Raw genomic sequence first — 14000 nt, forward strand, 5'->3', positions numbered from 1 at the left:
CCAACTCCAACAGAAAAACGTCAAACAACAACAACAACAATCTTTATTTATATAGCACATTAAAAGCCAGGGGCATGCCAAAGTGCTTTACATAAAACAATAAAACAATAAAATGATTTACACTAAAACATCGGAGTCATATAAGTGTGGGATTATGTTCACAGGTAAAAACCACTAATAGGAATAATCTATAGCACACAGCTATAGCAAAGTAGAACTGTACCATCATACACAGTGATAGAGAACATAGACAATGCAACAATAAAATAATAAAATAATTAGCACTATAACGTCAAAGAAGTCTGGAGGAACATGAAACAAATCTCTGGACATTTCCAGGATAATGGAGGAGCCACAGTGTCTGCTGGCCGGGGGTGGGCTAACGACTTGAATCTGTTTTTTAACAGATTTGACAATGGCCCACTGATCACCGATCCCACCCCCCAGGTTCCATTAACCCCCCTCCATCCCCCCCCCACCCCCCCCACTCCGGGTGCAATGCCATTGTCACCTGAGCTCTCCTCTCACCACAACCCTGCTTCACCCCTATCCCCACATCTATCCACAACAAAGCGAGCCCTACCCCCCACTCCAGCCCAGCCTCACATCTACTTCACAGCTGATCAGGTGAGAAATCAGCTCAAGAGGACGAAGGCAAGGAAGGCAGCAGGTCCGGATGGAATCTGCTCCAGACTGCTCAGGGACTGTGCAGACTAGCTCTGTCAGGTGGGCCTGTACATCTTCAACCTGAGCCTGAGCCTGGAGAGGGTTCCTGAACTGTGGAAGACTTCCTGTGTGGTTCCGGTGCCAAAAATCGCACACCCCAGGGAGCCCAACCACTTCAGGCCTGTTGCCTTGACTTCTCATCTGATGAAGACCATGGAAAGGCTCATCCTGCACTACCTTCAGCCACTGGTGGGCTCAGTGTTGGACCCCCTGCAGTTCGCCTACCGTTCTGGAATTGGGGTGGATGACGCTGTCATCTACCTGCTACACCGATTCCTCTCTCACTTAGAGCAGGCGGGGAGCACTGTGAGGATCATGTTTTTTGACTTCTCCAGTGCTTTCAACACCATCCAACCCGCACTACTGAGAGGGAAGCTGGAGGGAGCCGGAGTAGGCAAACAGCTGACTGCATGGACCATCGACTACCTTACCAACAGACCACAGTATGTGAGGCTCCATGACTGTGTGTCTGAGGTGGTAATCTGCAGCACGGGGGCGCCACAGGGCACGGTTCTCTCACCTTTCCTGTTCAGCCTTTACACTTCAGACTTCTGTTATAATTCGGACGATTGCCATCTACAGAAGTTCTCAGATGATACAGCCATCATTGGATGCGTATCAGACGGGAATGATCAGGAATACAGGGAGGTCATTAGTGACTTTGTTGGCTGGTGTGAGACCAACGTACTCCAAATCAACGCCGGCAAGACAAAGGAGATGATCATAGACCTCAGGAGGAAGTCACCCCCTACAACACCGGTGAACATCGAAGGGAAAGACATTGAGATAGTGGACTCTTATAAGTACCTGGGTGTTCACCTCAACAAGAAACTGGACTGGACTACAAATACAGACGTCCTGTAGGGCCAGAGTCGACTCCACCTGCTGAGGAGACTGAGGTCCTACGGAGTCTGCAGGACTCTGTTATTCTATGACACTGTGGTAGCATCTGCCCTTTTCTATGCAGTGGCCTGCTGGGGGAGTGGATGCACGGACAGGGACAGGAGCAGGATTGACAAACTGGTGCGGAGGTCTGGCTCCGTGCTGGGATGTCCCCTGGAGTCTGTGGAGGTGGTTGGTGAGGGGAGGATGTTAGTAAAGCTGACATCCATCATGAACAACCCACATCACCCACTGCATGAGTCTGTGAGTGGGCTGAGCAGCTCCTTTAGTCAGAGACTGAAACACCCTCGCTGCAGGAAGGAGCGCTTTCACAGATCATTCATCCCAACAGCAGTTAGACTATAACTCCTCAATCAGGATGTCATAAGTCACTGGACACTGTGAACATCCACGGTCACCACTTCATGCATAATGGACCCTCCATGACCTTCCAAGCTATATAGTTTATGTCTTCCATATTTCCAACTATATCCATAATCACATACTGTGTATGCTACCATTGTATGTAGTGTATTATCTTACTTTTTTTCATTGATTGTACTTAATTGTATTTCTGTATTTCCTTCATATATCTGTACCTGAGCTGAGGTGACGCAAAAATTTCCCCGTTGTGGGATCAATAAAGTCTTATCTTAATAACAAAAAAATATAAAACACCAATAGCATGTAAGAGTCCTGACCATAACACTGTCCTGAGTGTGTTTCCTCCTTATTGGCTCTTAAAACGTTTTTCCTTCTTCCGCTGAAGTTCAATACTCTTTTCTGACAAAGTTGGATTTTTACTCAGTTGTATATAGAATTTGTATTCTATTTTTATCCTATTGTATATTTCATTCTATTTTATTCTACTGTATATAGTATTTTATTTTATTCTATTCTGTACAGTTGTGTACAGTATTTTATTCTCATTGTATTCTAATTTTTTCTATACAACTTTTGCACGTGGGAAATTTGTTTTGTCACAGCAGGAAGTTGCTGTGACAAAACAAATTTCCCACGTGTGGGACTAATGAAGGTTATCTTATCTTATCTTATTACAAACTCCATTTGGATTAGGACAAAAGAAAATTCCCTCTTGCTTCTGCCTCCAGGCTTTAGCATTCTCGCATCCCCCCTGCAGCCTCCATTTCCCCATAACCAACAGCACACCGAGCATCTGTTCTGCTGAAGCCGCCTTATAATATTTTTGCTATTTGATGTTTACTGTCTTGTTAAATACAGAGACAGCCAGGAGTTCCTAAAGGTGCGTTTTTGGGTTTTATGTTATGTTACGTCGTTATTTTAAGTCAGTGTTGACAGAAAAAAACCCCACTGTTACAGTTTGTCTGGATCCATGGTTGTCTTGAGTCAACCATGTCCACTCCAGTCCGCTAGGTGGCAGCACTGCATTGACACTGTCACAACTCCCGGCAGCACAAACGCGTCAACTGTCCGGAAATAAAAACTACTTGCGGAAAAGGGAACATGGAAGCGGCAGTGTTCATTTTGTCTCTTGTGGATTGTTGTACGCTGATTTTCCTCTCCGTTTACTTCGTATCCTTTTCGATTCAGTGAGTCGGGCGACGGTACTCGTCTGCGTCAAAGCGGTTTTCTGTCCGAGAGCTTTGCTGAAGTCTTCTCCGTATAAAAAAGCTAATTTAATAGCAGCCAGCTAGCTTGTTAGCCGCCTTGTTATGAGCGTTGTAGTCGGGCTTGTGTGACGGAATAAGTGTATGAAAGTTTGTAGAGTGTTTTGAGTTAGCAGTCACGAAGAGCCGCTATCTGCAAATATCTCTGTACTGATAGTTTCATTTCACACTGTCGGCTTTTATATTTCAGTCCCACGCAGCGCTGGGTGACCCACGCAGCGCTGCGGTGCGTGGGTCCACTGTTGCTGGACCGATCGGCGATGAAAAATGAGGCCAGTCCAGCACATCCTTAATATGTATGTATATATTTTAAAAGATAATCGAAGGAGCCAGTCGAGGTCCTGAATGCAACATCCTTTTCACAGCACATTGTACCTTAACTTGAAATATAGATTATAACCTTGTCTGACCTAGAATGTGACTACATCAATGCTAGAGCCTGCTGTTCCAAGCTGAACAAAGTAAGTTGTCTTATTGATTTCATAGATATGGTTGATGATGCAGTTGATCTTTTACCCCCCGTCGTTTATGAAATAATCATCGCTTTTCTTTTTGTAACCGACTGTAAAGATCATTTTCACACTCAGATTTCTAATCTGTAATTCAAATGTTTGTTTGATGTTTAGTGGGTAATTCCAGAGATGGTTGCCCAGTGTCTTTCCACCATGCTCATGTTGGTCTCGATGCACTGGTTCATCCTCCTCCTCAACCTGCCTGTAGCAGCCTGGAACATTTACAGGTATGCCCATCCAGTCTCAGCATCAGTTAGGTCCACCACGGCTACACGTGCATGTCGGGATCCTTTCTCTTTCGTAGTTGTTCCTTTTATGTCACGTGGTTGGAAAAATAATTAAAGCAGCAATGATCGGGCCCTCACCCAAGAGGCTTCTTGGGTTCTAAAGCCAAAAGATAAAAATCCCAATATTTAAAGTGGACCTGAAACACTACATGTATACAGGCTAACATGAATAACTGTCTGTGTCGCTGGATTTAAGAAACAAGTGCTTTAAAACATGTTTAGTGCCATCTAGTGTCGGTACAGAACATGATGTCACCACTGGTGCTAATGCTGCTTACATTCATTTGTTAGCAGACTAGTGACCAAAACTCAAAATGAGTCTGTGGGCATCACTGTTGTATTGTCCCTTGGTACAGCAGTGTGCACTGCTGCACTGAAACAGGAAGTGTTAGCTGTATGTTCGGTTCTGTAAAGCACTTTATAAATGAGACCTGTGTGGAGGAGAGCCTGTTTGAGTCACCAGACCAACCAGCTGGACTGTGACGCTGGTATGTTCCTCGCCAGGCTGGATGCACCAAGCCGTACGATCTCCAGGCAAAGCAATGCAGTCGTTGTCATTTCATACAGTCTCTCTCAAGCACACCAGACAGTTCAGATCGTGTCTCTTCCTCGCAGTCACCATTTTATTTCTTTTTTCCGATTGCACGCATCGACCTATTTTTCCCAGTTGTGCTTCAACAAGATACATAGTTGTTTGTGGTGTGCACGTAGGAACCTGTTGTTTTACTGTTTTGCTTGGGAGACGATTGAAATAGAGCTGATCACATGGGCTGACTGCACCGCTCGCTGCATCCAGCCACATGAGGAAAATCAGACTCAAACAGGCTCCTCTACACACCTCTCATTTAAGCCCACTGTATAAAACCCAACATTACAGCTAACAGCTGGATGCTCCTGTTTCCTGAAGCACTTACTGCTGAAGACGGAGTGAAAGTACGTCCTTATATTTGTTAACACGAAACTCCTCGTTATTGGTTCTGTCACTAGTTGGCTAATAAACTAATGCAAGTCCATTAGCAGCAACTAACCAATCAGATGATGTCATGTTCTGTACTGGCACAAAACATGTAAAACTTTAAGCACTTATTTCTTAAAGGAGTCGAGCTTTCCAAGCTTAAGACTAGCATGACCCAAGAACCTACACAGACCTGACAAAAGTCAGAGCTCGTTCCTACAAGAAGTCCTGCCATTAATTAATTCTTCGATCTTAAATATGATCAACCTATCTCTAATGATCGGCTATGTACCACAGGCCTTCAAGCTGGCTGTAGTTAAACCTTTACTCAAAAAGCATCTCTAGACCCAGCAGTCTTAGCTAATTATAGGCCAATCTCCAACCTTCCTTTATATCAAACATCCTTGAAAGAGTAGTTGTCAAACAGCTAACAGATCATCTGCAGAGGTTTATTTGAAGAGTTTCAGTCAGGTTTCAGAGCTCATCACAGCACAGAAACAGCTTTAGTGAAGGTTACAAATGATCTTCTTATGGCCTCTGACAGTGGACTCATCTCTGTGCTTGTCCTGCTAGACCTCAGTGCAGCGTTCCATACTGTCGACCATAATATCCTATTAGAGCAGCTGTAGGTATTACAGGTACTGCGCTGCAGTATACAATGTGTTGAATCTTATCTTAATGACCATTAGAGCACTTTGCTCTCAGACTCTCGTAGACTTTCTTCATACATCTAGAAAGCTGAGGAACTGCAGTTGGTTACCAAAATAAAGGTTTGGATGTACTATCATGTTCTATCAAAGAGCAGGGTTATACTGTGTCGGGACCAGCAGACACCTTAACAGTACTAACCAGTGACTAAACCTTCGGTCACAGACGATCAGCTGGAACAGTCGTACTGGTGTTTAGAGTCTGCCGGGTGTGTCATCTTGATCCGTTTCACCCTGCAGGTACTTGAAGGTTCCAATGGGGAACATGGGAGTGTTTGACCCAACGGAGATCCACAACCGAGGTCTGCTCAAGTCTCACATGAAGGAGGCCATGATTAAACTGGGTTACCACCTGCTCTGCTTCTTCATCTATTTGTACAGGTACGCACACTTTGCTAACACGTCCAGGGCTGTCTTCGCTGTTTGCACTCACATATCCGACTTGTGTTTTCCAGCATGATCCTGGCTTTGATCAACGACTGAGCCCGGAGCAGGCCACGGACTTCAGCTGCCAAATTCCAGACTGCAGGCTTTGCTGCGTCCCCCTCACATCCTGTGCTCCTGTACTGTATGCATTTAATGTCTCAGAACAACTATTACATTTTTTGTATTGAATTCCAGAGTTTGACTTTGCCACATGGATATGGTTAATATTTAACCTTTCAAAGATCCACCTTCATAGCCTCCAACAGAAAGCTCGTCTGCACTGTGGAAAACAATCCTTTATTTTTGAACCTCTGTTTAACACAAAGTCATTACAACCTCAACAGCTGATAGACGTTTGCAGTATGTTTCTTTACCAATAACGATGAGCCCAATCCCTCCCAGTAATGAACTGCTTTCAGCCTCATCATGAGTGCTCATTATTCTGGTGCTTTACACAAAGTATTGCAGGTTGCTGTAAGGACTTTGGGTCGACAGCTTGTACAGAGTGGAGGACAGCTGAGTTAAATCAAGCTAACAGCGCGGGCCCTGCAGGACCCGTCTTGCTGTAGCAGCCTAAGTTATGGATCCTTCCAGTGCGCTCGGACATTCTTCTTCTCACCTCGCTGGTCGCTCTTGTGCACCAGTGTGATGCGACCCATGTAATAACTATAACACTTCAGTTCATCCTGTAAATTGTGCTGTTTGTGCCACACGTAATGACTTTTCCCAGCTGGTGATTCAATCAGGTTCACAGTTAATGTGGTCCTTTATGGTGTGCATGCTGTGCTTCGTGTCAGGGTTTAACCACCTCCAACAACTAATAAGATGTTTCTATGACGCTGCTGCAGTCGATGCTCAGCAGCGTCATACGTGCACTGAATTAAGAGGCAGTCGGGATTCTGACTCTTTGATTGGCAAAGTTTTATTCTTTGGGGAAATGTTTGAAAGTTCTTGTTGTGTCAACATAATCCTTTTTTTTTTAAAGTAAACCTTGAACTACTTCTGTCAAATCAATCCAATAAATATCCCAAACTCTCAGTCAGAGTCAGAGGTTTGAAACTGGCTCGTCGGTCTGTTTTTGTCAGTATTTGGTAACTCAGAGTTTCTCTTATTGTCTGCACCAATAGAGAACAATGAAAGTGGCCCACTCCATGTGACTGACGTTGTGTATTTTATTGTGTAGTTTGCATATGTGCGCTCACCTGCTGCTTGGTTTGTGACCCTGCTGCTCTTTGATTTCAACACTATCCAACAGATTTACTGACAGTTTTCCAACGTTGACCTCGGGTGTCTGATTGCACTGAGGTGTAGTTGAGGTTGGATAACCAATCCAGTTCTGAGACTTATTCTGCATACAGGACCCCACACACACACACACACACACACACACACACTCACTCTGTTCCTTACAAAGCCAGCATGGTCACCTGTTGCAGTCGTGTGCTGTACCAAGTACAGGAACCTGAATAAATATTTTCGTTCCATTGCACTTCCTGGCATTCCTGTGATGAATAGGCTTCTGTACGTGTGTTTAAAAAGAATCATTTTGAGTAGAAAGCTGAAATGTGCAGATTTCTCATCACCACAGTGAGAGAAACTAAAGCTGACTCAGCTGCAGAAACTGGCCGTTTGTCTCCAAACAACTTCAGTCTGCACATTTCAGCAGATTTTCAACTTAACTTTGAAATTTCAACTTTATTCTCAACATATTACAACATATTACATATAACATGACATATTTTCTTAATGTAACCTTAGTACTCTGTAGTGTTGTACACCAGCTTTTTAAATGTATTTCACCAGGAGGTGAAAGGAAGAACTTATTCTGTTTGCACAGAGTTCTTGAAGAAGTATTTTTGTATGCCTTCTCTCTCCTGGACGTCCAATCATTATTTGGTTATATTTTAGATTTTTATAGTTTTGATTAAAAGTTTAAGATTGTTTACTAGTAAACAATCGACTGCCTCTCTCAGATGTAATGAGAGGCAAATGTAATCTCTTTCAGTACGACAACAGCAAGGAGAAACTTGTGCATATAAATTTGACCTGGGGTGTCCAACTCCAGGCCTCGAGGTGCCGGTGTCCTGCAGGTTTTAGATCTCACCCTGGGTCAACACACCCGAGTCACATGATGAGCTCATTCCCAGGCCTCTGGAGAACTTCAGGACATGTTGAGGAGGTCATTCAGCCATTTGAATCAGCTGTGATGGATCAAGGACACATCTAAAACCTGCAGGACTTGTTGTGTCCTCGAGGCCTGGAGTTGGACACCCCTGAACTAGAGTGTTCATCAAGATCTAACAAATAAAAGGATGACTGTGTCAAGAACCTCATAAGATTATATGGCTGGGGCCCACCTCAGATTAATCTGTGTAGCCAAATAATTATAATATAAAACTATGAAATCACATATTTTTCATTTTTGGTATTTTATTGTTTACTGAAAAAACCACAGCCTGCACAGTTTGGTGTGGAAGAAGTGACGAAAAGCTAAGAGAGAAAAACAAAGATCGATATAGCAAAGTGTACCAAATGAACCAACATGTTAGCTGCTGCTGCTGCTAATAACAGGACAAGCAAGATCTCACAAGGAGCCCACAGCCACAGGAGGCTGCTGTTGTAGCTGCAGCTGTGAAGTGCCGGCAGAAGGACAGCAGTCCCAACAACAGAGTAAGGACGAGGTGGAGGTAAGTGAAATTAAGGTAAGGAAACAGGTGGAGAGATATAATAAGGAAGAGTGGTTGATAACGGTTCCGATGGGGTTTCCAGATACAGACGAATGGTGATGGCTAACCGGACACAGCGGTGGTGGACAAGCAGAAGAAGAGAGCTGTAGTGATGATGGCCGCATCAGGAAGAACGAGAACATGGGGGTGAAGGTAACAGTGGTCCCCGAGGTAATCGGAGCACTCAGAGCAGTGTCCCCGAACCTGGGCGAGTGGCTCCAGCAGATCCCGGGAACAACAGCGGAGATCTCTGTCCAGAAGAGCGCCGTCCTGGGAACAGCTAAGATGCTGCAGGACCCTCAAGCTCCCAGGCCTCTGGTAGAGGACCGAGCTTGAAGGATATAGATGAAGGATGTTGCATCACTCCAAATATACATAAAATGTACACAATTTTTCTGACAGTCAGCAAATACATGTAGATTTCTCAGGACTGATTTTCTCCTTAAAGAGTTGTAAATCAGCGGAGTGATTATTTCCTGCACATGAACAGCACTTATTATTATTAGTAGCAGCAGAATGCTGAAGCAGTGTTCACACTATTAAGATTGAAACCTTTATTAATACAAATGCTTTACAATCATTCAAATATGATCTAAATCTTTATTATTGTTTATATATTATTGCAGCTTGTTCTTCCATGCATTGTTGTGAGTACTGCCTGCTTTAAGCTGGACAAAGTAATGATGGGTGTCATCAGGCAGAACCTTCATGTTGCTGTGATGTGCATGTTTTTCTTATTGTGGTGCATTTGCATGGGTTTGGTTTTATTTGTTAACTGTTAACTTTTGTCACGTCAGCATCGTTTCCCTAACATACCTCAGATTGGCTCATTAACACGACTGAGTACCTGACAAGAAGGCTGGAAGAGCCAATCGGCTGGGGGGGGGGCACAGCTCGAGACAGATGTTAGAGTTGCAGCTGTTCACCGCCTCCACTGCAGCCTGCTAGAGAAAGAAGCCTGACATGCGGCTCACTACGAGCCTTTCGCAGCCCTGTGAGTAATCTCGGGGATTTCTTCGGTGTGAATGTGTAAGATAGTGGCTGCACATGGACGGTACTTCAGATTATGTCAGGGTTCATGTTTTTGTCTTTTTGAGATTATGGTTTGAACAATTTTCTAAGGTTTAGTTTATCTCCCTGCTTTTGGTTCCGATGGTCGTGCTCTTGTTTTGTTGTCGTGGTCCTGGGTCGTCCACCCAGTGTCTGTGTCCTGCTTTTATATCCTCGTGTTTAGTATTGTTCGTGGCTCTGTGCAGTGTCTGCTGCCATGTCTCTCGTGCATGTTAAGTTCTGTCTCCTGCTGTGTCACTCCCCCTGTTCTCTGTGTGTGTCGACTGTTTCCTGTTTTATTGTGGTAGTCCTTCGTCCTGTGTTCAGTATATTTAGTTTTGCTTCCTGCCTGTCTCGTCAGGTCTGATCAGTCCCAGCTGTGTCCCCTTGTTATCATGTATTCAAGTCTTCAATCTCAACACGTTCATTGTCGTTTCCACGTTAGCAGTTGGTTCCTGTCATGTATCCCGAGTTCAAGACTTATTTCGAGTTAACCTTTTGTTTCTTTCTTCATGTACTTTGTTTTTAGTTAATCTTTCACAGCAAATAAAGCTTCTGCTTCGAGTCTCTGAGTCCTGCAGTTGGGTCCTACCCCTGCCTGCCACACAGCTCATGACAGTTTAACTGCTATCAGCCAAACAGATTCAGGAGCTGCTCCCGACAAACCAGGAAGTGAACGTGGTCGTCTTTAAATATGCATTTCTGTGGTTGCTGGTAACACACACAATGTTTTATGGGGTCACTTAAACTTGTCTTTCTTTCAGGTATTTCTCAGGAAATAAGACAAATTGTACTGTAAGTACTTTTAAGTACAGCGTAAGTAATTTTGTGCATAATGGATGTTCTACTACTCAACCTTATTTTTATATAAATATCAATGTATATAAAATAAATATAAAAATGATACAGTAACATTTCTGGTCACTCAGAACGGTTCTTGGAAGGTTGCAGTGCCTTATTCCCCTCGTCACCTTTTACGTCATATATATGTGATGTACACTGATGTATTGATATATATGATGTAAAAGGTGACGACCTTTAGTGAACATTCAGCACTGCACCAGTTGGTTTACACGTGACCACAATGAGGTTTTTCAACACTGGTTGTACGTGGAGTTGATTCCAGGGAAAAGAGGCTTAAAGTGAGTGATCAGGTAAACGACTGCTGTTGTCTCACTACAGGAGACGCACGTGTCTGAAACGTGCACACGCCACAGCTCCTTCACACATTCTCAGCCTGTTGCAACTCAAAAGTCGTAGCCATTTTAATTAGCAGAAAAACAAGCTTCACTGTGCCCAACACTATTACAGACCGAGAATCGCTACATTATGGATCTGTGTTTATGATCTTCACAGCAGGCAGAGGGTATCCAGTCCACTCGCTTTTGTTATTTTTATCGAGCCACCAGCAGCAGTCTGAAAATACAGACCATAATAAGCCCGTATGCTGATGATGCATCACTGTTTCACAGGAACTCACAAACCTCGCTCCTAAAGAGGATCACACTTAAAGATAAGTTTCAAAACCACCACTCCACTACAGTCAGCTGACATTAAATATGTAGGTATAAATTTTTCTGGTGTGGAGTCACGTTCATGTAACACTGTAGAGCATAGGCGTCAAATCTGGCCCCATGAAGCCATACCAAATTACTATTAGAGCTGGCCTACTGGTATTATACAGCTAATATATATATTGTTTACAGAGATGGGCAGTAACGCGTTACTGTAATCTGATTACTTTTTTCAAGTAACGAGTAAAGTAAGGGATTACTATTGCAAAAACGGTAATTAGATTACCGTTACTTTCCCGTAGGAACGCTGCGTTACTGCGTTACTAAAACCGTGATTTTTCTGCGAGAATGTCTCACGACAGTGACGTAAGCGAGTGCGCCGTTAGTGACAACAGCTGTGTGCAGATCAACAATGGATCATATATCGAGTGCAGAGAGAGTATGAGCGTGCAGCGTTTAAAGCGTGGAAGTACTGACCTTACTTTGAGTTTGATTCCATAAAAAGTGACAAAAACATTAGTGTCCTTGGTGCGTGGGAAGAAAACTTCTTTTTACAGCGAAAAAACCCCTAAACTTCCAACAAGCACTGAGTAGCTACGACGTAATGGGAAACTCACAGAGAAACTCGCGGATTCTTCCACTGACCGCGGCACACCTGCACCAGGGTAAACCTCCGCCTGCCCCACTCCTGCTTTACAGGTGAAAATAGAGCAACAGGACCGCTGAGTCTTTGACTTTATTTATTTTCTGCTGTGTTTTACTTGCATCTATTTGAAAGAGTGAGTGTAAACACAAAAAATATTTTATTTTATGAGCTGGAATGTGCAGAAAATAGGTTTAAATGTTAAACTAATTTCTTCCAGTCAGAGAATGTTGCAGATAATTAAATTTTTGCTTGATGCATAAAGTTAAAAGATTAAAACTAATAAAACAAGTTTTAAAAAGAGACTTTTCCATTTGATTACATTTTGTATGATGGATTATGCAGAAAAAGTAGAATTGGGCTGAAAGATCTATCGCTTTATCACCTCTTCAGGTTGTGAATCGTGTTTTTAAAAAGTAACTAAGTAACTAAGTAATTAATTACTTTTGAAAATAAGTAATCAGTAAAGTAACGGGATTACTTTTTTGGGGAAGTAATCAGTAATTAGTTACTGATTACTTTTTTCAAGTAACTTGACCAACACTGTTTGTTTAGTATTAAGCTTTGCTTGTTCCATATTCAGTTTTTCAGCAAAACGTGTTTGAGTCCATAAGATTCATTCTTATATCTGGAGGAATAAATATATTTCAATAAATATTAATGTTAGCCCGCGACTTTGTTCCAGTTTTGAATTTTGGCCCACTGTGTACTTGAGTTTGACACCCCTGCTGTAGAGGATGAGCTCACACGTGTTTGCCGCCTCCCTGATCTCCTATTTTTCTGTATGTTTGTCACACTTAAACGTTTCGGATCATCGAACAAATGTAAATATTGGACAAAGATAATGCAAGTGAACGCAAAATGCAGTTTCTGAATTAAGGTGTTTATTATTAATGGGAACAAAAATCCAAGCCAAGAATAGCTTAAACAAATTGAAATGAAGACTTTGGAGTGGCCTGATCCAAAGGTGCTGTGGCGTGACCTTCAAAGAGGCGGTTCATGCTTAAAAACTCTCCAATTCTCCAAAGTAGGCCCAAAGTCCTCCACAGCGCTTTAAAGACTCATTGGAGTGATCACAAACGCTGGATTGCAGTTGTTGCTGCTGAGGGCGCCCAAGCAGTTAGTAGGTTTAAGGAGCAGTCACTTTTCACGTAGGACATGTAGGTTTGCACCTTATTTTGTGTTTACTCTTGTTATCTTTGTCTAATATAAAAAATGTTTTCTTGAAACATTTTAGTGTGACAAACATAAAAAATAAACAACAGGAAATCAGGACAGGTGAAAACTTTTTCACACTACTGCATGTCACTCATGGGATATATATCATTAGAAGGATGATTCAGCCTAAATCAATTACTTGTTTTCCCCAGTAAACTTCTAAACCAATCGAGTGCTATATTTCAAAATGGATGAAATCCAGATTATTAGCCAGCCGGTGGCTGAACTAAAAGAAGAAATCTGTGGAAGTCTCCCACAGGCCCGTGGGGCGGGGCATCGAGGTGAGGGAACAACCCAGACCTGTTTGTCTTGTCCCTGTACTGGCTGTCTGCTGTTGTGACACAGTGTGCGGTTGAGACTTGTGACTCTAGTCTACTCTCTGTGCTGCTCTGGACTCCGTGGTGCTCCAGAGTGATGGTGTGGTGGGCCCCACACCCCTTGTGGTGGAGTGTGGTGCCTGCTGAGCTAGTTGCTTCCTGGCTCTCTTTCCAGGGTTAGTTCTCTACCTCCCTCATATAACATATCACGCATGCAGAGTCTTGATGGAGAGGTGCGGTGGCGTAGGTCACTGTGGGCAGGGCTATTATATTTGCCTTGCTGGCATATCACCTGGTGGGCGGGGCTGCTGCAGTGGCCCCTTTTATCCCTTCGCTGCTATCTGACCTTCAATTTTATCAGCAACAACAACAATCACAGCAGATGGCC

At 43.3% G+C, this 14000-nt stretch overlaps 1 protein-coding gene across 1 annotated transcript; it reads left to right on the forward strand.

The window, feature by feature from the left end:
* The first annotated feature begins 2968 nt into the window (after nucleotides 1-2968).
* On the forward strand, nucleotides 2969-7633 carry cnih4 (cornichon family member 4). The gene is made up of 5 exons (XM_085472802.1): nucleotides 2969-3162; nucleotides 3650-3718; nucleotides 3884-3996; nucleotides 5959-6099; nucleotides 6174-7633. The coding sequence occupies exons 1-5, from the start codon at nucleotides 3094-3096 to the stop codon at nucleotides 6199-6201; spliced, it is 420 nt and encodes a 139-aa protein (XP_085328928.1). The 5' UTR covers nucleotides 2969-3093; the 3' UTR covers nucleotides 6202-7633.
* The last annotated feature ends 6367 nt before the right edge of the window (nucleotides 7634-14000 follow it).

This window comes from Copadichromis virginalis, linkage group LG11, assembly GCF_057382275.1.
Source record: "Copadichromis virginalis isolate Kocher_CV1m ecotype Utaka linkage group LG11, C_Virginalis_male_GT1.1, whole genome shotgun sequence".
Lineage (NCBI taxonomy): Eukaryota > Metazoa > Chordata > Actinopteri > Cichliformes > Cichlidae > Copadichromis > Copadichromis virginalis.